Source organism: Agrilus planipennis, unplaced genomic scaffold (genome assembly GCF_000699045.2).
Source record: "Agrilus planipennis isolate EAB-ADULT unplaced genomic scaffold, Apla_2.0 scaffold288, whole genome shotgun sequence".
In the NCBI taxonomy this organism is placed as follows: Eukaryota; Metazoa; Arthropoda; class Insecta; order Coleoptera; family Buprestidae; genus Agrilus; species Agrilus planipennis.
The window spans coordinates 268,533-292,026 of record NW_020439019.1 but is presented as its reverse complement, the minus strand read 5'-3'; the positions used below and the strand labels follow the sequence as shown (position 1 = coordinate 292,026).

Below are 23,494 nucleotides of genomic sequence, written 5' to 3'. Positions count from 1 at the left end.
GAAATCAGAGAGAGAAAAATCAGAGTTTGTATCGGCTGATCAGGGAACAACTGTTGGACTGGCGAAACGAACTGGAAACATGTACAAGATGATGTTGAGGAAGAAAAAGGAGCAACTGAGTCTGGCGGCAGTGTCAATTCGAATTTGGCATGAAAGATTAGCTCATCAAAACGTGAAGTACGTACGACAGGCATTGGACAAGAAAGGAATCAAGTACTTGGACGACTGGAACAATTACTTATGTACAAGCTGTGCGTATGGTAAGCAGCACCGTGACTCTCATCCCCTCGACGAGAAGACATCAAGCCAACCACTGGAGTTAGTCCACGTGGACATGGGAGAGATGGATGAACGCTCGCTAGGTGGCTCTAAATATTTTCTTCTATTTAAGGATGATTTCTCGCACTTCCGAACTGTTTTCTTTATGAAAACAAAAGGCGAGACACCTGCAAAATTGGAAACATTCGTGAAGATGGCAGAGAATTAACTGGGAAGAAAATTGAAAGTACTCAGATTCGACCAAGGAAAGGAAATCTGAAATGCAAGGACAAGAAAATTTCTTGATGATCTGGGCGTGTTTCAGACACACTCGAATGTGAATACACCGCAACAAAATTGGCGTATTGAACGTGAAATGAGGACCATCAAGGAAGCAGCAATAACAGCTTTACTTGCAGCAAACCTGGACTCAAAACTTTGGGCCGAGGCGATTTAATACGCAGTATTTACAATAAACCAGACTGGCACCAGTACAGTGAAAGGAAAGTCACCGGCAGAATTGTGGTATGGAAGACAGATCGACTTGAACAAGCTGAGGCCTTTTGAATGTGAATGCTACGTATTGATTCAAGACAACCAGAGAGGCAAACTAGATCCGAAGTCGGAGAAGAGGTATTTTGTAGGCTACGACGTGGAGTCACCAAGTTATAGAGTGTATCTCCCACGCACCCAGAAAATCATCAGCTCTGGAAATGTGAAGTTCGATGAAGAAAACGAAAGAAGTCGAACTGAAGTTGAGACTGTGGCAACTGACAGGCAAATTGAAGTCAAGACCGAAGATCAAGAAGAAAGTAAAAATGAAGAAGAAGAGCCACTCTCAGACGAGGACAGAAATGATGAAGAAAGGAGAAGAGAAGAACGAGTCGAGATAGCACCAAACACAACACCGGAGAGAAGACAGCTACGAGACCGCAGCAAGTTGAAAATTCCCTCGAAGTATGGCTATGACGTGGCTGGCTACGTGAACGGTGGAAGCAACGAGGATTCAGCCCTCATAGGCGACATCGAGAATATTTTGGTCGAGATGGCGCTAAAAGATGAAAACGGGAAACGAGCCATGCAAGATGAGTATGATTCGCTGATCGAAAGGCAAACGTGGAAGCTGGTGAAGTGCCCTGAAAGAGTCAAACCCTTGACCTGCAAGTGGGTTCTTCGCGAAAAGGCCAATGGTAAGCTGAGGCGAGGCTTGTAGCACGAGGCTTTGAACAAAGAGAAAGCATTGGTTACGAGGAAACGTTCAGTCCCGTTGCTTGTTACGCCTCTATCCGACTCATCTTGAGTCATGCAGCACCGGATCATTTGAAAAAATCGGATTGTTCAGCACTGACGACGACCCTAGTGTCTTTTATAACAAAGACAGAAGCATTATTGTGGCATTGTTTGTCGACGACGGTTTGGTTGCTGGGAAGGACGAGAAGGAGATCTTCAAACTTCTTGAACAAATCAAGATAAAGTTTGAAATCACACACTGCAAGACCATCCCTAAGAAGTTCTGTTATATCGGCATGGAGCTGAAAGTTGACTCGAAGGGCATCTCCGTGAGTCAACCAAAGTACGTGGAGAAAATCCTGCGAAGGATGAATCTTGAAAATTACAACCCAGCTCCAACGCCGATGGAACTAGGTATGATAACAAAGAAGGAGGAACTTATGAACGATGAGAAAGTGCCAGTTGGAACACCCTATCGTGAAGCCATTGGCAGCTTGCTTTACCTCGCAACCGTGTCAAGGCCCGACATCAGCTTTGCTGTAAATTATTTGAGTCGACAATGCTGCAACCCAATGAAAAGCCATTGGAAAATGGTAAAACGAGTATTTCAATACTTGAAAGGAATTCCAAATGCAGGAATTCGTTTTGAAGGAGACAAGAACTTCAAAGTATTCACTGATGCAGATTTTGGAGGAGAAAAAGAGCGGCATGTGAAGCGATCGATGATGTGTGCTGGATGAGAAGATTGGCGAGAGAACTCAAGATCCTGCAAGATGATCAACCCTTCCCCATGTATGTTGACAACAAGTCAGCTGTTCATATGTTGATGAACACCCACGAGGGTAAGGTAAACAAAGGAAAGAAGCACATTGAAATCGCACGTAAATTTATTCAACATGTTGACGTGACTGTCTGTCAAACATATTGAAGGCACGAAACAAATCGCCGACATTCTGACTAAACCTTTAAACAAAAACCTGTTTGTAAAATTTTGTAATTATTTGATTGAGCAGGACAGTCCAGATCAATCAAAGAATTGTTTAAATTTAGTCATTCTGCTTCTAAATTGTCACATGTCAATTTTCAGAAATATTTTTTTGTTACCTAATTTAGAAAACGTTACTATTAATCAAGTATTGTAGGAAACTTGTTTTTTCTCAGTTGTTAATGTTTACTTAGAAACTAAATACGAATGTACTTTTTGATTCGACAGCTATTTTGTTGTGAACTAATTTTTTAACATTTTACAAAATAAAATTCTTTTTTACATCGAAAGTTCGATAATACTTGGAGATACCACGGATAAAATCCCAACAGGTTATGGGCCCAGAAAGTGGTGAAATCTCATCTCCAAGGAAAAGTCTTCTTTTTTACATCGAAAGTTCGATTATACTTGGAGATACCACGGATAAAATCCCAACAGAAGTATTTGGAGAACAATACACAATGATAAATATTGTAATATTCGTGGGTTTAACAAAATTAACTTCTAAGACTGATAACGACAAAGCTATTTATTTACACTAATTTTTAAAGAACTTAAAAACACTTAAATTATTACTAAACTTAGCTTATGAATTATTCTATTTATTTACACTACTGTTGATATATCACTATTCACTGCGCTATTTATTTCACTGCTATNTAAACTAACTAAACTAGTGCAGGTGTACAGACTACATATAAATAAACTTGTGTTTATTTGTTAAGAGAGTACGAAGTAACCACACACTACATACTGAAATGTTCGTGAGTTTAACAAAATTAACTTCTAAGACTGACAACACTATTAAATTATTACTAAACTTAGCTTATGAATTATTCTATTTATTTACACTACTGTTGATATATCACTATTCACTGCGCTATTTATTTCACTGCTATCTCTGTCAATTTATTTCTGGATTCACTTCTGCAACGGTCAATTTATCTCTCCATCTCTCGGCGATCGTCTCTTCCTTTAAATACTATTTTGTTTACTTTCGGAAACCTTCTGGAAAATGTCCGTATAGTTTCTTTTTTCTTTTCGCAGAACGCAGGTACGCACACATTTACAAATACGACGCACATGAAGAAAGACCCCCGCGCTAGTCGACGAATCGATAAGCCGTTCACGCACACGTGTGCCCGATCGCACACAAACACACTCGTGCTTGCTACAATATGAAAACAGATATAAGAAAATGTATCTCAATGGCGATGAAGCTCGGCGAGAGGTGTACCTTCCTATACATTCAATATTGTAAATGGAAGGGTTGGAAAAAGTTAAACCTCTCAACGGTAGCCGTAGATATTGGTAGGTCGAACATGTTTCGACCAGACAGAGCAGATCGTGATCGAGAACTTATTCCGAGATGTTCGCGACGTTAAAAAAGCCGTAAAAGTTCTAGATAATTGCCCTGGGTTAAAGAGTGGGCAGTTTAGAGGGTATGGTAGTGGACAGCGATGGGTTTTATGTTATTGTACATCGTTCTGGGAATTTACGGTTTGCTGCGGAATAGGTGAGATGGTTTTTTGCTCTGCTCTCCATCAACGATAGGTTTCATATTCTTTCGGCTGGAGGGACTTTCTAATGTTTCCCCGGTTTTGATCGATTAGAGATCGAGTACGGTGGGTGTTATGTTGCCAGCCTTCAGGGTACGTATTTTGTAGATGTAATTGTCGTTCTCAATATCCACCTAAGAAAATTGATTCGTAGTTGGTGGAGGGCCTACTAGCGGAGTAGATCCTCTCGGAGAGACTTTCAACAAGGCATCAACGCCTACTAAACTGATCGAATTTCCTTGTAGCATTACACGATTTTGTTTCAGATGAGCATTAAGGCCAGCATTTTTAAGTTTTCTGCAGGCGGTAACCATGTTTCTTCTCTCAGCTCTCTCCTCTCCAGAAAGATCATTAGATATGAATAAACCGAGAATTAAATTCAACTAAGACGGGACGATTACCGCTCTCTTTTCCGCGTGTCGACTATGACTATCCGGGAGCTCGAGTCTAACCTTGGAGAAGGACAATTTCTCTGTGTCTTCAAGAGTACCGTTAACGGTGTCGCAATCAAGGAATTTATGGAGAATAATATTTTTCTCCCTTTTCATTTTATCAATTTCGACTTACAGGAGAGAGACTTTTTGTTCCAAGGTTACGATTTTTGTAGTGTTATTGGATGTGCACGTGATGGACTTGCGAATTTCTGTCTTCAGGTCATCGTAGGATTTGATTAGATTTTGCAAAAGAGAAATGGTCGTCCGCGCGGATATCATCGGGAAGTGAGATTCCAGAGTTGTTGTTAGAGATTTCATCAACAATATGATCGCTCCTAAATTCTCAAAGATGGTTTCTCCAAAAGTAGAAATATATGACACAGCACTGGGTCTGCTAAATGTCAGATATTGAACAATCAACATTAACGGAGATAACGGAGTAAGACAAAAAGGACAAGGCAAAAACGCGTCCGTTCAATACGACGACTCAATCGAATCATTGAATCTCTGTTGTAATTTTAATTTAGTTTTTATGTAGGCATACAGAGTGTTTCTTAAATAAGTAGCAAGCACGCAGGAGGTGATAGGGCACAATAAAACAAGAAAATTAAGTGAATGGTTGTCCGAAAGTCCGCCGTTTTCAGGAAAAACGTAATTGAATGTACAGGGAAATGCCAGTCCGGCCCTGATAGGATCACGCAGGAATGCGAGTACAATATTATTGCAATAGTCAAATTGTACGGTCATCGATATGCCCAACGAAAACTTCCACATCGGCAAATCATTTGAAATTCGCTGCAGAGATTAAGGGATACCGTACCATGTACATGTGAATAAGGTCGTGGACGTCGACGCCCGAATCATCTCGTCGTTGCAGAAAACGAAATCCTTGATTTCATACAAAACAACCCCCAAAGTAGTACACGAGAAATAGCGCGGAACTTTGGCTCCTCCCATGTTACACTGTGACGAATTTTAAAGGAACAATTGCAACAATCAACGAGTGCAAGCCTTGCAAGAAACTGATTTCCAGCCGCGAGTTAATTTGTGTCAGTGGTTTTGACAAAAACAATGCTGCATACCCCAATCTTTTCCATACGGTGCTGTTTACAGTCGAATGCTGTTTCTCGAGAGATGGAATTTTAAATTTTCATGATGCTCACTGTTGGTGTGACGCAAACCCGCATGTCGTGCATTTCGAATATTAATTGTGCGTAAAGGAATTCCTTCTAATTTACAATAAATTATTGAGTTTAAAATAAGTTTTTTGGGTGGTCTGCATTACTTTTTTGTCAGACATCATTTACTTATCTCTTAAATGTTTCATATTTAATTGAGTTAGAAAATCTAAAATGTAGCGAAACGCGGGATAGGCTAGGTACAAGGACAGACGAAATACTAAAGGAGGCGGGAGAAACGAATTACAGGGACATAGAGACAGAATAGAACTGCATTAAAATATTTTATAAAAAAATATAATATAAAGTGGGAAATAATTAGGAAGTGTAGAGCAGCTAAGGAACAGTAAATTGAACAAGAGAAGAAAAGTAGTAGGGTACAGTAGTAATAATATAAAAAACGAGGTAGGGGTCATTCTGATAGAAAATGAGTAAAGACAGACAGGCGGAAAGAATACTTAGAGAACGTATGCCTAGGCCATGAGTTAGGAGATATATTAGAAAAGGATGATAGTGTGGAGATGGATGGACTAGGTTATCCCATAATAATGAGAGAAAAGTTCGATGTAGCATTAAAAAACTTAAAAAATAATAAGGCACCAGGTATATATGGAATACAGGCTGAAATTGCATGCAGGATAAGAGGTTAAAGATCGTATGTTTAAACTAATTAATCACATTTACGAGACGGAGAAAGTGCGAGAGATTTAGAGACAATTAGCTCAACTTCCCATGCGTCAAAAATTTGAACTAGAATTGTACAGAGAAAGATGGAAAAAGGGGCGGGAGAACTATTAGGGGAAAATCAATTTGAGTTTAGACGAAATAGAGAAACGCAGAAGGTCATTCTAGCTTTACGGGTAACAATAGAGAAAAGGATAGAAAAAGGAATTTGGATAGGAAATAGGATTTGTAGATTTAGAAAAAGCTTTTAACAATGTTAAATGGGACAAGATATTAAATATATTTTAAATGGAGGAATGAGTTACAGAGAAAGCAACAGGCAGTTATAGAGCTGGAGCAGCAACGTAGAGAAGTAAATTTCAGAAAGGGAGTCAAACAAGGATGCACTCTGTCACCGCTACTTTTTAATCTCTACATCAAACACGCGATCAACATCATTAAAGACAGTACAACTGTAAGGATAGATAGAGGGGCAAAAAATTAGTATGCTTAGATTTGCAGATGATATAGCAGTTTTAGCATCTAGCAAGAAGGAGATACCTTTAAATTGAAATGGAAGCGGTATTGGCAAAACAGTATTGTATAAAGACAAATAAAAGTAAAACAAAAATACAGGTATGCAAGGGAAGAAAAAGTAGATTTTAGGTATCTAGAATGCCAGATAAGTCAGGACGAAAGAAGTAATAGGGATATAAAGCAAAGAATAGCGCAGGGTCTAGTCGACTTCAATAGAAAGAAGTCACTTCTATGTTCGCAACCGATTAATTTAGAAATTTGAAAAAGATTGTTAAAGGTATATGTTTGGAGCACGGCGGTATACGGGTGCGATATATTGACAGTGGGTGCGGCGGAAAAGAAAATGTTAAAAGCGTTCGAAATGTGGTGTTACAGGCAAATGATGAGGGTACCGTGGTAGAGGTTAAAAATGAAGAGGTATTAGAAAGAGTAAGAGAACTTAAGACTATGGAAGTCAATAAGAAATAGGCGAGATAGGTAAGTAGGACACCTTTTCAGGCATGAAGGTCTAGTCAGAGACATATTAGAGGCAGAAACGGAAGTTATGAGGGGTAGAGGTAGACCTAGATTAGATTACTGTTCGCAAATAGTTAAGAATATGAATTGTTCTAGTTTTAGGTAAATGCGATGATTAGCGCAGGATAGGAAAGAGTGGAGGTGTCCAACCAGACTGACGACCTTTTGATGATGATGATCTAAAACACTTTGTGTAATAGTAGAGTACTTTTATTTATTTTTTATATATCTATAGATTGCTAAGATTATGTATTTTTCTTCATACTCTAGCCGTGTATGAGTGAACATTTATCTATGCACATTAACAATAATGCAACATGCAACTCTGATAAAAGTTGTCGTCTAAGTGACATATTTGAGTCTTTCACTGAATGTCAAATATTAGTTTTAAAATCAAAAAAAAAGAAATAATACCGGCGAATTTCGAAATTTTAATTATTTCCCACATTAATTCAAAAACTAATGTAATTTTGGATATTTAGTAAATTATACACTTCTACGGTCACGTGACTGAAAAATCAAGTTGTTTGCAATTTTTTTTCCAAATTATTTTGATGGCTTATTTAGGTAGGAAAAAAGGATACGAGTTGAAAAAAATTAATATACTTAGTTTTACAACTTTGAACGCTAAGTAAAAGTTACTTTTCATGTACATTCATGTCGCAAAATCGAGTTTTTTTTTATATAAATACATAGAAACAAGCATTAAAAAAATGAAAAATAATTAACGGCTGATAAATTAAAATAATTGTCATTATAATAGTGGAATATGGATGCAAGGGGATGTTAAAACTACCCTTCAATTTTTTTTTTTCATAAATCCGCCGCAAAATGGACATTTTGAGACCAGAACCATGAAAATTCATCAATTTTTCGATTTTGAATAATCAAAAACCAGGTGACGGTGATAGTATAAATTGGACCTAGCCCAAATATCATAACAATAAAATAAAAAAGCCTTAATTTTTGTACTAAATGAGTTTCTTTATTCTATAACGAGCAGAGTATTGCAGTCAAATTTCATAAATCGGAGTACCATCAGAAGCCCAGGAGTTCTTCACTTTTTCAAAAGCAAAAGTTAAATATATTGCTAGAAAAAAAAATAAATTACTATTTAACTATTATATGTTAATACAATACTCACAAGAAGCTTCCCATTCTGATTTTGATAATGTTCCCACATATACACCTTCACCAGATGTGTAATTTTTTATATATTCTTCAGCAAATTCATAATCAAACTTAGGGTCCCCAACTAATGATGCTCCTTGATAAGGAGGATATGTTTCTAATGCTTTCATATTGACCATTAACTGTTTTCCTTCAATTTTCATTTTTTCATAAAAATCATAAAAGTTTGATTTTTCAATTAATTTAAGTCCATACTTTTTTGCTAATTTAACAAAAGTTGGAAAGTGAATTAAAAATTCTGGGCAATCCACCACACCATCTAGATAAAAATGATATTTTGCACCAAAGAGAGGGGGTTTATTTATATCAAAATCCATTTGTACTTGATAAACTCCATTACCAAAACGATTAGATTTTTTCTTTCTTGCTCTTACCAAAAGATGATTTGAATCAAGAATTGTTCCTATAAAATATCCTCCTGCTGAAAGACACTCTGCAGCATTATGCAACATACATTCTGCTTGCTTTAAACTTTCAAAACTGTAATGGAATGCAAATTGACAACTAACAAGATCTAACTTCATTGAAGGGTCCTGATATTTTTCTCTAAGTCTGATTTTTGTACAATCTGCAGCTATATACTCAACTGAAAAGATACTCTCAGAGCCCCTTTCATGGCCAATTCTATTCTGCATATCTCTATATCTTGATTTGCAATGGTCAAGAGATACTGGTGCAATATCACTACATATTAGGTGGTGTATACTTCCTTTTTTCCACTTCAATAAATCTCCACCTTTACCACAACACATATCATGAACATGAATTGGTGAATTATTCTTTTTCTTATCTTTTATTTTAACCAAGTATTCATTTATAAGCATACTCTTAATCCAATTATGAAAATTTCTCAAATAAAACAGTCTTGACTTTGATCTCTCATGCAAACCTTTCTCCAGTCGAGAATTATAGTGTGTTGCAACTATATTTGCATAACTCTCTCTGGAATGGTGAGCGACAGATTCATCAGGTTTGGCCTTTCTTAAACTTGTATTAGAACAACGTTCATCTTTAAAATCGCAAATTTTAAGCTTTTTACTACTTTTAGGTTGAATATCTTCATCTTTTTCATCATTTAAATTATCTTCCTTTTCTATAACTTCATAATTTCTTTTATCAGCATCTGCAGCAACTATTACTAGCGTTTTTTCTAAATCATCTGTTGATGTTTCATTTTCTAAACCTTCACTAAATTCAATGCTAGTCATTTTAAATTCAAAATTAACTTTTCACTTCTATTAATTAACAGCTACTAAGAACATACGAGTACCTGTAAGTACCTATTTATTAAGGTTATTTGAATTTCGCTTGTTTTACGGAATCTTGAATATACCGTGTGGACGTGTTCCACAATTCTAGGCACTCGTTTTACGTCAATAATTAGTGAGATTAGTGATGGATTGATGGTAAGTCGTGCTTTCAATCACATGGCTTTGGAACATAATTTTGTTGTAATATTCTAAAAACGTTCTTTGTAGAATGGAACGATTTTTTAATTAACGCCATAGATAATAGATATACAAAGGGTAACGCTATGTTGTCTCTGTCTTGTCTTCTTGTCTATGAGTCGTGTGAATCTGGCACCCGACATAAATAACACTCTGATTTAAATTTTACCAATAAATTATGCTTCGTTTGAGGGTTGTAAATATGTAAGTATCATAATTGTGCACATAATTTATCTTTATATTACTTATTACTAATAATTACATATCACTTGATTTTTCATTGATATTATTAATACGCGTCCGCCATTCCTGAATCATAGATAATAAATATGATTATACTAATGCCACCATCGACGTATATTAATGGACGTGCCTTAGCCGTATGTCGTTGAAATAATTTCCTGATTCGAAAAGTGAGGGAGATGGCGTATGGTTTCGGACTAGTGCTATCTCTTTCATGACACGCGTAGGCACTATCGTGAGAGAGATGGATATTGTCCGAAATTTCGTTCCATCCCTTTCTTTTATTGTACCACAATTCTGACCGCTAAGGCATGTCCATTAGTAAACGTCGATGAAAATAAACATTCATTACATTCCATAGATTTACATTAATAGATTTTTGCTTGGCATATTCATCATAAACGATTAGCTTTGCTGAATAGTCAAAAAATCACTGTTTACTTTTTTTATCTATGGTCGTTTGTATGGGTTACGTTTACATCTATGGTTTACATTATTCACAAGATAATAGATTAGATTTACAACAATAGGTAACATGGCTGTTAAAATATATTATTGGTAGACGTATGTAGCACGGTAATACATACAATAGCAGCACGTATGTAGTTTATTTACGAATGACAGCAGTGGTGTGTTAAATATCGAACAAATGATTTATTACATAAAGCTGACGTACTTTGCTTTCCGGGTGTTCATTACCCATATTTGTCTGGTAGGTTTTTAAAACAAATTTTTATTTATTTTATTTCGATGAAAACATGCCCAAGAGAGTGTCAAAGGTCTTAACCCTTAGATCAAAAATTGAAAAAACGAACTTGAAGAGCAAAAAGTTAAATAGATTGAAAGGTATGAAGGCATGTTGCATGTATTTTCCCACTTTACCTTTAAATAAAATAAAAAATTGTATATTAGTACTAACAAAGTGGTTTCTTTGAAGCACAGTTATCTTCAAATAAAATAAACAATTGTTTATTAGTACTAACAAAGTGGTTTCTTTGGAGCATAGTTAACCTGATTTATCAGGTGAAACGAGCTATTTAAATGTGTAACCCAGTCATAATATAACACCTAAAGCATGCGTAAACTGGCAGCTACATATTGTTTTTATTTTTAATTCATTGATTAATTTTATTTGTAGGCCTAAAAATGTTAGCTGTGATGGCAACAACACAACCAGGAAGTAGTGATAATACATCTGTTGATTCTGATCAACCAAGCAATGGTAATTCAAAGGATTTTTTATCGACTGGTCGCACTGGAAGGCGCAATGCTTTACCTGATGTTTTTGGTGAGAATGCTTTAGTTACTAGTTCAGATTTGCCAGATAAATTTAAAAAACTAGCAACAAGCGACAACTTGCAGGACAGTTCGAAGGAAAGTGACAACCTAAACTCCAATAATAAAACCACTCCTTCAACCTCAAAATGATTTTTTTTTTAAGTATTAAAATTTAATGTTTTAACTTAATTTTCACATGTGATTAAATTGATTAATCATTATTAGACTGAATAATAGATAAGTTTTAATACTGTGGATATATTAAAAAAACCATTTTGTATTTAATTGTTGCTGCAAATAATGATATAGTGCTTATTTTGATGCGTCTTTATATATATTATGTGATTTTTAGTATTAGACTTTTGTTAGTTGTTTTAGTTATTAAACGAAAATATGATTAAAAAAAGTTTAATTACATAAATATGCATTTTTAATTAACACAAAACTGCCACAAATTAAACTGAAAAATAGTGGAAGCATAAATTGTTGTTGAAGGAATCTCAAATTAATTAAATGTTACTTGTAATATCCCGACTACAATTATTGTTATTTGGTTTCGTTTGTACCTACAATTTACTGCATTTAGCGTAAATTGTATATAGAAAAATACAGTTAGTAGTATCTAATGACAGTATGGCACTAGCTAGAAATTTCGTAATTTGTTATTGTACGATTAGCTACAAAATAATCTGTTTTGTGATTGCCTTTGTTAATTGGTAATATCCTGTTAAAATTGTCGATTTATTTTATATGTTTAATTTTGTGTATAATATATATAAGTGCTGATTAATTTAGTCGAATTTATTGTTTTCATTGATATAATTTACATTTTTATTATTCATTTGCAAAACTACTTAATGAAGAAAATTTTTTTGCCTAGTCATAGTTTTAATTAGTAGTAATTAATATATCACCAAATATATTTATAAGCATAATTAACGCAAATGTTCTAAAAACATCAAATTTGTGTTATATATTATGATAAATACTGTTATTAAATTGCATTTTAAGAACTTATACATGTTATTTTTATAAATAATTAGCAAATTACAGCACNTTTTTTTGTTTCAAAAAAAAAAAGGAATATTAATAAAACTAAATAAAAAGCTTCATATTCGTGTTTTTATTTATTTTCTAATGTTTATTGTCGATTTAACAAATTATTAACACTAATTTTCGTTCAGAATGTTCATTTTCATTCTTAATTTTTTCAAATTAACGGCAGTGCCTTCCATTTTAGAATTAAGTTCCAACGCCTTTTTATACATTTTTTCTGCATCCAACAATCTATTCCATTGATGATATAATACTCCTAAAAAAATTAGTTATCAATCAAAGTAGCAAAATTGATAAAATAAAGTACCCAAATTAGAGTAATAAAGGGCATTATTTGGATCTAACTCAATAGCTTTTAAAAAATGAGCTTTAGCTTCATTAAACTTCTTTAATTTTCCTAATGTATTGGCTGTATTGAAATATAAAGATGCTACGTTCGGATTATGTATTAGAGCGATAGTACTATACTTTATGGCTTCATCGAATCTTTCCAAAGTGTTCAAAAGAACAAGCATATTGCTCCACGCTGCTTTATGTGTTGGCTTGAAAGACACAGCCATTTCCCACGATTTAAGAGCTTCTTCATAACGATTCAAATCCAAATACTAGGGTACAATGAAATTACAATTTATCAGGAAAAGAAAACATTAGAAAATTTTACCAAATTTCCTAAATTGTAGTAACAATCAGGATACCTTTTTCTATGTCGAATTGCAGTTAAGTAGCAGTTTTCAGCTTCTACTGTTTCATTTAAATTACTAAGAACAATTCCCAAATTCATCCATGCTGCTGCAAAGTTTGGCCTAAAAAATACTATTTAAATTTGTTATCAGTTTTTCCTTTCTTAAAACCTGCCTAATTTCCACAGCTTTTTTTAATAAAGATGCCGCTTCCAAAAATTCATTTTCTTCTCGTAACAGATTTGCAAGATTGTTCATAGCCTGCTCATAAAATGGATTTAATTCAATTGCTTTTCTATATTTTTCTTTAGCTAGTTTACTGTTGTTTTTATCAGCAAATATTTTACCAACATTATAATGTACCTTAGCATTTAATGGACAAACATTTAGTGCTGATGTAAATAATTTTTCTTCATTCAACCACTCTGTGTTTCTTTGAAAAGTACGAATTGCGAAAAGTATGTATAGAAACCATAAATAAATTAGAATCTAGAGTTGTTATAACAAAAACAATAAAGTTTTGTTAAGTAATAAGTGCATTTATTACCTGTTTTCTTATACTCTTAAAATGGTTTTGTATTTTGTAAAAGCCAATAATAATTAAAAGACAATGTCCTAAACTAGGTAACAATAAGATCCTTTCGGCAATAACAAAACCAACTTTAAAAAATATGTTTGAAGCAGGTAAAAATGGCAAAATAAGTAAACACACTCCCATAAGTATATGTTTGATATTCCTAAAAGTAGTACTTAATATGAATGAAAAATCCAAATTTGAATAGTAGTAACTTACTTTAACTTCTCAGAATATACTTTATAAAATAATTTATAGCAGGAATAAATTATGAATATCCAAAATGTAATAACCAAGATTATTCTACCATCACAGTATTTTTCAATTAATGGAATACAGCCCATTGACCAATCAAAGCATAGCCAATGGGGCCACAGAAGCAAAATAAAATTTAAGAAATATATATAGTTAAAGGTTAAAATCTGTAATATAAAGTTGTTAAAAATAATATATGAAATGAGCGTTTTAAAATGCTACTTTAGTCCATGTGTTGCTAGAAAATGCTGTGGGATTATCTCCAATTGCAAAAATTGGTCTTTCAAAATTCATTACTTTTAATCTGTAGTACATTATAATAATTAGGAAACCAATTAAACACCCTATTCTATAGCAATACAATTTTAAAGATTTCCTATTTTTTAATGGCTTCTTTGTCAAAAAATCAAATACACCACAAACTCCCTGAAATATATCAAAATTCATTAAATGGCCTGGTGAATTTATGATAAAAATTTACTTACAAAACCAGTGATAGCTGTTTCTTTACAAAACACTGCAGTTCCAATAGCAATTATAGAAAGTGAAAAATACAGTAGAAATTTTTGTTTCAGAGCTTTACTGTATAGTAAAAGACCAAATACAAATAAAATTGCAGACAAAATATCTGCTCTTCCAACTAGACCTGCCACTGTTTCAGTATGTAAAGGATGTAAAGTAAATAAAATACTAGATAAAAATGCATAGTGTGCATCTAAATTTTTTTCTAAAATGACTTGATAAAGAGGTAGAGAGAGACAACATAGAATACAATATAAAAGAGTATTTGTTACATGAAATTGTACTGAATTCAATCCTGAGCCTAGAAAATAATCTAATCTAAAAGAAATAAAATGTAATAAATATAATTCATCAAACAAAAACCCTTACCTAAATGTAAGTACTGTTAGTGGTCTGTAAGACTTATGGCTTGCATTTAACTTAATGTCATTACCCCAAAAATCATTTCTAAACATATTTATTAGAGAAGTTGTTGGCAAAATATCCTTATTTTTAACTATAGCCTCTGTATCATCAAAAACAAAGTTTCCATTTATTGTAACTGAGTAACACAAAAATGCAAGACAACAAATAACAAAATACTGCCATGGTTGATTCTAAAAGAAAATTAGGTGGTCATTCAAAATAAATATTGGTGATTAAAAAAAACTAATACTTGCCATACTTAAAAATTATCAATTTTACAGAAATGCATTTTTTTAAAATGCTTTATAATAGTCTGCTCAGGAATAATTATCCCAAAAATTGTGGAATCCTCGGAAGCATTCGGCCCATTCCGGCTGGCGCGAATTTTGATCGTTGATTCAAAAGTTTAAAACGTCAAAGTGCGAAACACAAGTTCCGATCTTTCTTTAATTGTAGACTTCTAAATAAGTGAGCATTAAGTGAGTTATAGTCATAGATAGTTATAGTATTAAGTACACTTAATAACAAGAGTCTGGCCATAGGCAGTCATCGCTGTGATTAGTACGCGCATACCGGCGGCTAAGTTTATCCTAGGTTCTACTAAACGTAATACCAGTAAACGCAATTATTTTCGTTTAAAGTTAAAGTTTATTTCTAAAAAAGAGTAAAACTTTATTTAAACAAGATTACAAGATGACTAAAATTGAGATGTCTTAAAGACTTTTGTCTAAGTAACTAACAATTCTCGCTACAAGTATTTATATATAATATCATGTTTTGTTCACTTTTACAATTTTCGCTTACTTAGACATATCTGACACAATATAATTGTTCGTTATATCAAAACAATAGACATCTTGTTTGCACAATAGTTTCATTATTCGCTCTCGTTATTGGCAACTGCGTGGTTTGTTGATATTACCCAGTAAGTGATTTATTTTAATGACGTCAGGGAACTCTAAATTGGCTTTAAACAACTTAAAATTGGATTAATATAAAGCTGCGGTTAACTTTTTAAATATGTTCGCTCATCAATCAAACAATTCTCCATATGCAAAAGTTTTTTTTTAACAGAGAAGAAATTTGTATTTTGCTTAACTGAAAGATTCTCACAGATTTTTTTAGAAAAAATATTTTCTCGAATCAGATCTGTGTAATACCGAATGCTTTTCGGTTTAAACAAATTGTAGAACTGAATACAATTTCTCAATACCTCCGAAACGTTTTCTCATCCAATTATTTGGAAGATGATAGGGAATCTTTATGATATCAGTAAAATCAATAATAGATATATTATTATAAATTCAACAACTACTTTAGATTTAGCAATATCAGAGTTAAATTTAAGTGAAAGAAATTATTTGTATAATACTACAAGTTACATTTTATCAAGAATCAAAGATAATGTCTAATAGTCATTGTGACATCTATTTTATTCGAACATTATTCAAATAAGAAATATTCAGAATAACCTTTAACAGATTATTGGATTGTAATTTAGAAACAACACTATTTAAATTAATTATGAAACTGGTCTTTTTTTCCCGTCATAAATTAGATGCAATTTTAGTCAAGCGATTTGTGAAAGTTCGATTAAATATTTCCTCAAAGAAATCTATTAAAAATGAAGTCTTCTTTATGCAGAAAAACTCAACACGCGCATGCTACATAACTAACCTCATCATCATCATAAGGTCGTCAGTCCTAAGACTGCTTGGACACGCACCTCCATTCTTTCCTATCCTGAGCTAATCTTTGCATTTTTCTAAAACTACAACAACCCATATCCTGAACTATTTGCGAACAGTAATCTAATCTAGGTTTACCTCTACCCCTCCTAACTCCTGTTTCTGCCTGTAATCTAATATGTCTCTGACTCACTCTGACTAGACCTTCATGCCTGAGAAGGTGTCCTACCAGCCTATCACGCTTATTTCTTATGATTTCCATAGAGTCCTCTGTTCTCTTACTCTTTTTAATACCTCTTCATTTCTAACCTTCTCTATCCACGGTATCCTCATCATTCGCCTGTAACACCGCATTTCGAACGCTTCTAACCTTTTCTTTTCCTGCGCGTCCACTAATAACTAAACGTTAAGTTCATTTTCCGATTTATGTAATAATTCTTTAATAAACAACTTTTAAGCAAATGTCTTATAATATTTCTCATATATTGCATAAACACGTTGGCCTCCCTAAAAGATAAACATGGCAGCTACTAGCCGTATGGCCATATTCTAATTTTAAGTATAGGACGTAACTGGACAGTAAAATCGTTGTAAATTCAGTTAGCTTTTAATTAATTATAAATAAAAAAAAAAAAACAAAGAAAAACCGTGTGATGTCGTGGGACACCTGAAAGGAACTAAGTTTTTTATGCTATTCGACAATTATTTTATTGGAAGGAAGTTCGTTACGAGACATATATTATGCCAAAAGAAACAATGTATTTTCAAATTCAACCATCTCTTCCAGTAATGAAAGTGTACTGTTTCCTTTTCTTTAAAGTTTTATATTAAGTTGGCTAAGATACATTGCAACCTCAGTCATAAAATAAAATTGTTATAGCCATTTATTAAGTGGAAGTATCTTGTTTTAGGTATATGGGTGTGCTATGGGACTGCGTTTCGCTTTAGCTTTTAATTTTTTTAAGGCAATTTGAAAAGTTTCAATTGTGTCTTGAAAGAGCTGCATGCGGCTCGTGAGTCACAGTTTACCGACCCCTGTATTTGCGATAGACGGTTGCGTTCATCGACGTTTACTAATGGACATGCCTTAGCGTTCAGAATTGTGGTACAACAAAAGAAAGAGATGGAACGATGTTAACATCGACGTTTACTAATGGACATGCCTTAGCGGTCAGAATTGTGGTACAACAAAAGAAAGAGATGGAATGAAGTTTCGGACAATATCCATCTCTCTCACGATAGTGCGTAGGCGTGTCATGAATGAGATAGCACTAGTCCGAAACCATACGCCATCTCCCTCACTTTTCGAGCTAAGAAATTATTACAACGACATACGGCTAAGGCATGTCCATTAATATATGTCTATGGAAGTTAATATACGTCTATGGTTGCGTTTATCTATCTATGCTATCTATGCTAGCGACATATGACGTGTAACCGTGTAACCGTGTCACAATCTTGTACGCAATCGTACACGTAATGGTATCCAGTATCATTTGTACTCGGTGGTGTACATGTGTTTAGTGTTTGTGGCTAAGCCGGTAAAATTACCTTAAAATTAAAAATGGTTTTAAAAGTTTTTATTTTTCTTATGTGTATATTGTTTGTGAATACTACTGTGGTTGATTATATTAGTGAAGCGGATTTTAACAGATATGCACCTACTTTGGTAAAAACATTAGTTGATCTTCAAAAGGGCGATTTTGTTTCTCATTATTATGGTTTAAAAGTATTCCACGTCTTTAATTTTGAACTTCCTTTAAAATTGTACTGGGATTCTTGTGCTCAAGTTGATGAAAACTTTGATGTAAAAGCATCAGCAGAAGATATTTATAAAGCGATTACAATATGGACGATAAGTTTATGTGAGGAGCGTATAAAGGTAATTTTTTTCCTTTTTATGTTCAAAATAAATGTAACATTACCTTGTAAGAACTTATCTAATGCATTTTTATTTATTAGCCATGTTTAGTATTTCGGCTTAGGGTGAGATGGTATTTCAATGAACTAACATTCAAAAATTATTTCAGGTTCTTAAAAGTAGTAAGAACAAGGACGCCCCTAGGGTTCAAGTGAGTAATTTCATTTATTTATGTAAAATAAGACATGGAGTGACTATTTTGACCATTCAAGGAGTCCACGAGTACACAAGATTAAAATAATCTTTAAGGATAAATAAGTGGTGCTCCAGATAAAAATATTCCCAAGTTTTGTTACCTTCTGGGGATCTTATACAGGGTGGATTACAAAAAAGGCCTAAAGTCATAACTTTTATTTTTAAAGATATGACTATATTTTTTGGGACAAAGTTACATAGTTGATTTGTCACCTACATATTTCTCCTTATAGATGCTCAATCAATGCCGCTTCCTGTTTCACCGAAAGTGACATCAACTTAGTTTTTTAATAAAACGCACCGTATATTTTATCAGTTTTGAGCACCTCGTTAAATTGTTTTTCAAAAAGCTCAACGGTTTCATATGTCTAAAACCAATGGTTAGTGTCATATTCGTTAATTTATTTGGAACTATGCACTTGTCTAATAAAAATAATCAGTAATACATTAAACAAAATAGGGAGTGAAAAACATTTGATAGAATCTTTTACAAAGTGCTTGAAAAGACCTTTAATTTTAAGATAGCATAAAAATTAACGAAGATATGATAAAAATAAAGTGGGTATCTTGTTTTTCCAATCAAAAATCTGGCAATGTAACTAGAAAAAACAGAATTAATTAAAATTTAGCAAAATCCTTGTAGGTGTATGTTAGTACATGTACCAATAATGTGTAGAAAATTTTTGATCGATTTGGAGGGTCTAGATTAAAAAAAAAGACAAATTTTATTGTAAAATCGCTCTGGAAAATTTTGAAAAAACTTTTGTTTAGGCCACCACATATTGTTTTTCAACGTTCAAAAACTGTTTCTTTATCATTTCCGCGCCGAACATATACATTTATATTAAAATTATCAATATAATCACCTTTACAACATATTAAAAAGGATGAGTATAAGTACAAGTTTATTAATGATGTACGTAATTTTTCACTAATTGACATACAAAAATCAGGTCATTTACCACTAAGTTATGTCCCTGAACCTATGTCAACTGTGAGAACGACGGATTCCGTATTTTACTGATTATGCATTTTAGGATTAGTATTGCTTATTTCAAATATGTAACAATGAAATTGTCACTTCTTAGTCTCTAGATTAGAGAAATCGCTTGCTTCAATTTGTAAGCTTTTATTATCAGAATATATTTCTGAATTTAAATTAATCTCTAAAAGGTATATTTATTCATGTACGTATAATTATTACTAATTAAGCTTGTTTTTTATTTAGCAGTAAAAGAAATCTCTTGTGGGAAAATGTCGTTATTTTTCTATTAGTCGATATGGGTGGATGAGTGGGAAAAATTATTCGGATTCGGATTAAATGTCAAAAAACAACTTTTTTTATACTCTTTGGTAGACGAAGATAACGTAGTAAATGTTTTGGCATATTTTCATTCATATTCGGAGTCGTTAATTCTCGATGCGGAATAGGATTTAGGCTTTTCAAGACCTTCCATTTAAGGAATTTTGAAAAATAACGAATTATATCCTTTCAAATTCAACTATCTTTCTACACTTCAGATGCTGAAAAACGTTCTCAATTTTGTGATTTTGATTCGAACACAAGATTCCATTTTTTGTTGATTAATACAAAAGAAGGAATCCCAGGATTATTTGAAGCTTTGCTTTCAGCCCAAATTGCACGAGCTGTCACACATGAGCTTACCACAAAGTTAAACAATTGCTTATAACTAAATAAGGGGGGGGGGGCATATCGAACAATTAATAATACTTTTAATTATTATCAGTTGATATCGCTAATTATTATTTTAATTATTGTTTAGTTGCTTTTTTACTATTGTCTGTAGTCCCTCGTATTGCAATTGATTTCTTAAAATTCTTAATTTGAATACGTATTTTCATTTTCCATTCTTTATAAAAATAATATTCAATAATTGATATTGAGAATTAAAGGATTTTCTGAACTGTCAATGTGGGTGTCTCGAGTGACGAGAATTAACTTATAATATTTGTTTTGAAGTAATTACACTTTTGATTATTAGGGAATGATTGTGAAAATATGCCAGAATCTAATCTCTCAAATAATTCATCTAATAGGTACTGATTTTTATGACGATTTAGTTATAACTGCTAATATCATGAAAATTTAATTCGATTCAGAAGTACTGCATCGGGTTGTGTTTTATGTGCCGTTGTGTCATTTTGATCAGTTTTATTTAAATTTATTTAATTTATTAAATTCTTAGTTGAAATACAATGGTGAAGAAATTTAGACTAATTTTGATTAATTACTTCCACACTAAGTAAGTCCAAGTAAAAAAAAAATTTGGACGTATTTTTATCTAAAATCCCACTTATGCATAATTAAGTATCATATCAACTCGTTTCAAATGGTTAGAGTTGTGACCTTGAGGAAACCTATGCGAATAGAAAAAACACTAGGCGTAAGCAAAACAGAAATAATTTGAATGTGATAAAATATGGTTGAATTTAGAATTTTGTTAGGGTTCATTCAGGTAAAGGGAAGGAACATATATCTAACCGCTTGAAATGAGTTGTACCAAGGTACCGATTTAAAAAAATATCTAAATGATGTTTATTTTATCTAGTTTTATAAAATATACTACTACATCATAAACTTACATTTTTGAAATTCAGCACACTATTTTTTTTTACAGGGTTTAAATGGTAAACTACCTACTGATGACATTTTAAAGGTAAAACTTTAAATTATTATACTTTAAACCAATGCTAACTGAGTAAAATTTTTAACAATTGTAATTAAAAAAATAACTAATTGTATTGAAGTATAAGTGAATCTTGGGAATCTTAAGGTAGAAACAGTATGCCTCATCTATAAATTATACTTGTTGCTAATTGAATTCTAGTGTTTCAACCAAGTGGCATGGTCTAGATCAGTTATTTTCAAAATAAGGGTCACAGAAAAAACCATTATGACTCAATCAAAACATATGTATACATATAATATTTTGTTCAAATATCTGCCAAAGATAAGTTATTAATTTTTATTGATACTAATGTGGCGTTTATTGCCATACTAATCTCTGACAGTTTTATATTTAGTTCAATCTTTCAGTGACAAATTTAGCCCCTACAGTGTTTTTCTATGACACTTCTATTGCGATATAGAATATATGTGTAGTGTCAGCCCTCCAGTTGTTTTTTTTTTTTACTAGCGGCAAATAGATAAATGTACCACTTTTCAGCGACTAATTATAGCACCCTTACAATATTTTTCTACGCCATTTCAATTTTGAGGTACTCTACACTCTGAAAAAAAAAAGGTTAGGTGGTTTACTTTATTTTTACATTTTTTAAAAAGGATTCAACTCGAAAGAATAGTAAAAGTTGATAGTTCTCAGAACTATGAATGTTATTTATGAATACCTTTATTCTTAGTTAATCTCATAATGAACTCATTTGTTATATGGTGTGAATTTTTCCGAGAATATGGGTTACTATTCTAAACATTGTGATTTAACGCTGCGAGATAAATATGTGATTTTTTGTATAGTAACAAGCAAAGGCTCACACTAACTCTGTACGTTTTTGGTTTTCAATAATATAGCCATTAAAAGCTTTTACAAGTGCTTAGTTTTGATGCTTTTTGTAGGACACGTATTTTTAATAGAAATTAAAAAATGGCCTTCGACAGGCTTTAGAACAAAGCTTTAACTATCTTACTACAAAATTTCAAACCTCTGTTCCAAACATTAAACTCATGATATCTAGAACCGATAAGCATGTTTTTACTCTACACGGCACCTGTACCACTGGATCCCCTTCATGTATCGCCATCTTTTGAGTATGTACTATTGATACGTGTCGAAGCAGCTTTTATAAAAGATATAACCGAGTAAACAGAAAAGGATTCGGTGTTATTTTTCAACGTATCGGCATCTTTTAAGTACTGTTGGCTCGTGCTGAGGCGAATTTTATAAAAGATGTAGCCGAGTGGACTAATTTCAAAATTCAAAACAAGAAAAAAATCAATAATTTTTTTAAACTCTTGCCTAAAGCTGATTATAATGATTAATTTTAATTGCGAATTTATCAATACATTCATTTTATTTTAATACATATTGGTTTTATTTTAGAACCTTAGAACGTATCCCCTATGATTCCGTACTAATTATCATTCCATATCCATGGTTTCTATATTCGCGGCATATTTATGAAACGCATACCCCGCGAATAAAGAACTTTTACTGTAGTTTAGGTTACATTTTAAACGTCGTCGGACTCATACAGGGTTTGTCCGGAAAGTAATAGGACTGAATCGATTTAAAAAATTTATTGCGCCAATCGTTACAATTCTTTAAAAACTTTCAAAATAGGCATCTTCTGCGTCGATGCAGCGCTGCCAGCGTGATTTCCAAGCATTGAAGGCGTCACGGAAGGCATTCTGCGGAATAGCCTTAAGAGCCGCGGTGCATGCTGCTTGGATCCCCTCTGTCGTCTCAAAATGCTTGCCTTTCATCGGCTTTTTCAGGCGAGCAAACAAAAAAAAGTCCGGGGGGGCACATCTGGGCTGTAGGGCGGTTGCGGAAGCGTTGGCATGCCGGCCTTGGTCAGGTACCACAGATTTTGGTAAATTTAATATCTGAGCAATTAAATGAATACTTAGTCGACGGTCTGAGTTTAAAACCTCGCGCACACGAGTCACATTGTCGGAGTTTGTCGAAGTCGAAGGTTT

General features: G+C 33.2%; 4 protein-coding genes across 6 annotated transcripts; 2 read left to right on the top strand and 2 right to left on the bottom strand.

Annotated features, from left to right (window-relative positions):
• Nucleotides 1–8,092: 8,092 nt before the first annotated feature.
• LOC108741319 (mRNA cap guanine-N7 methyltransferase) lies at nt 8,093–10,202 on the bottom strand. Its single transcript, XM_018476086.2, has 2 exons — nt 8,505–10,202; nt 8,093–8,450 (listed from the first exon to the last, which is right to left on the bottom strand). The coding sequence occupies exons 1-2, from the start codon at nt 9,757–9,759 to the stop codon at nt 8,374–8,376; spliced, it is 1,332 nt and encodes a 443-aa protein (XP_018331588.1). The 5' UTR covers nt 9,760–10,202; the 3' UTR covers nt 8,093–8,373.
• A 490-nt stretch (nt 10,203–10,692) lies between these two features.
• On the top strand, nt 10,693–12,537 carry LOC108741320. 2 transcript variants are annotated; one of them, XM_018476089.2, is made up of 3 exons: nt 10,693–11,088; nt 11,381–11,530; nt 11,605–12,537. In XM_018476089.2, the coding sequence occupies exons 1-3, from the start codon at nt 11,001–11,003 to the stop codon at nt 11,622–11,624; spliced, it is 258 nt and encodes an 85-aa protein (XP_018331591.1). In that variant the 5' UTR covers nt 10,693–11,000; the 3' UTR covers nt 11,625–12,537. The 2 variants fall into 2 exon arrangements, with proteins under 2 accessions (XP_018331591.1, XP_018331589.1); XM_018476087.2 differs by having other exon boundaries at nt 10,713–11,088; nt 11,381–12,537.
• An 86-nt stretch (nt 12,538–12,623) lies between these two features.
• Nucleotides 12,624–16,030, bottom strand: LOC108741315 (transmembrane and TPR repeat-containing protein 4). 2 transcript variants are annotated; one of them, XM_018476083.2, is made up of 11 exons: nt 15,267–16,030; nt 14,977–15,203; nt 14,571–14,925; nt 14,308–14,511; nt 14,050–14,252; nt 13,804–13,993; nt 13,620–13,745; nt 13,432–13,517; nt 13,238–13,379; nt 12,884–13,181; nt 12,624–12,832 (listed from the first exon to the last, which is right to left on the bottom strand). In XM_018476083.2, the coding sequence occupies exons 1-11, from the start codon at nt 15,267–15,269 to the stop codon at nt 12,690–12,692; spliced, it is 1,977 nt and encodes a 658-aa protein (XP_018331585.1). In that variant the 5' UTR covers nt 15,270–16,030; the 3' UTR covers nt 12,624–12,689. The 2 variants fall into 2 exon arrangements, with proteins under 2 accessions (XP_018331585.1, XP_018331584.1); XM_018476082.2 differs by having other exon boundaries at nt 13,432–13,745; nt 15,267–16,028.
• Nucleotides 16,031–18,145: 2,115 nt separating this feature from the next.
• LOC108741303 lies at nt 18,146–21,506 on the top strand. Its single transcript, XM_018476070.1, has 3 exons — nt 18,146–18,582; nt 18,731–18,772; nt 21,456–21,506. Exons 1-3 carry the CDS (start codon nt 18,265–18,267, stop codon nt 21,504–21,506), a joined length of 411 nt encoding a protein of 136 aa, XP_018331572.1. The 5' UTR covers nt 18,146–18,264.
• The last annotated feature ends 1,988 nt before the right edge of the window (nt 21,507–23,494 follow it).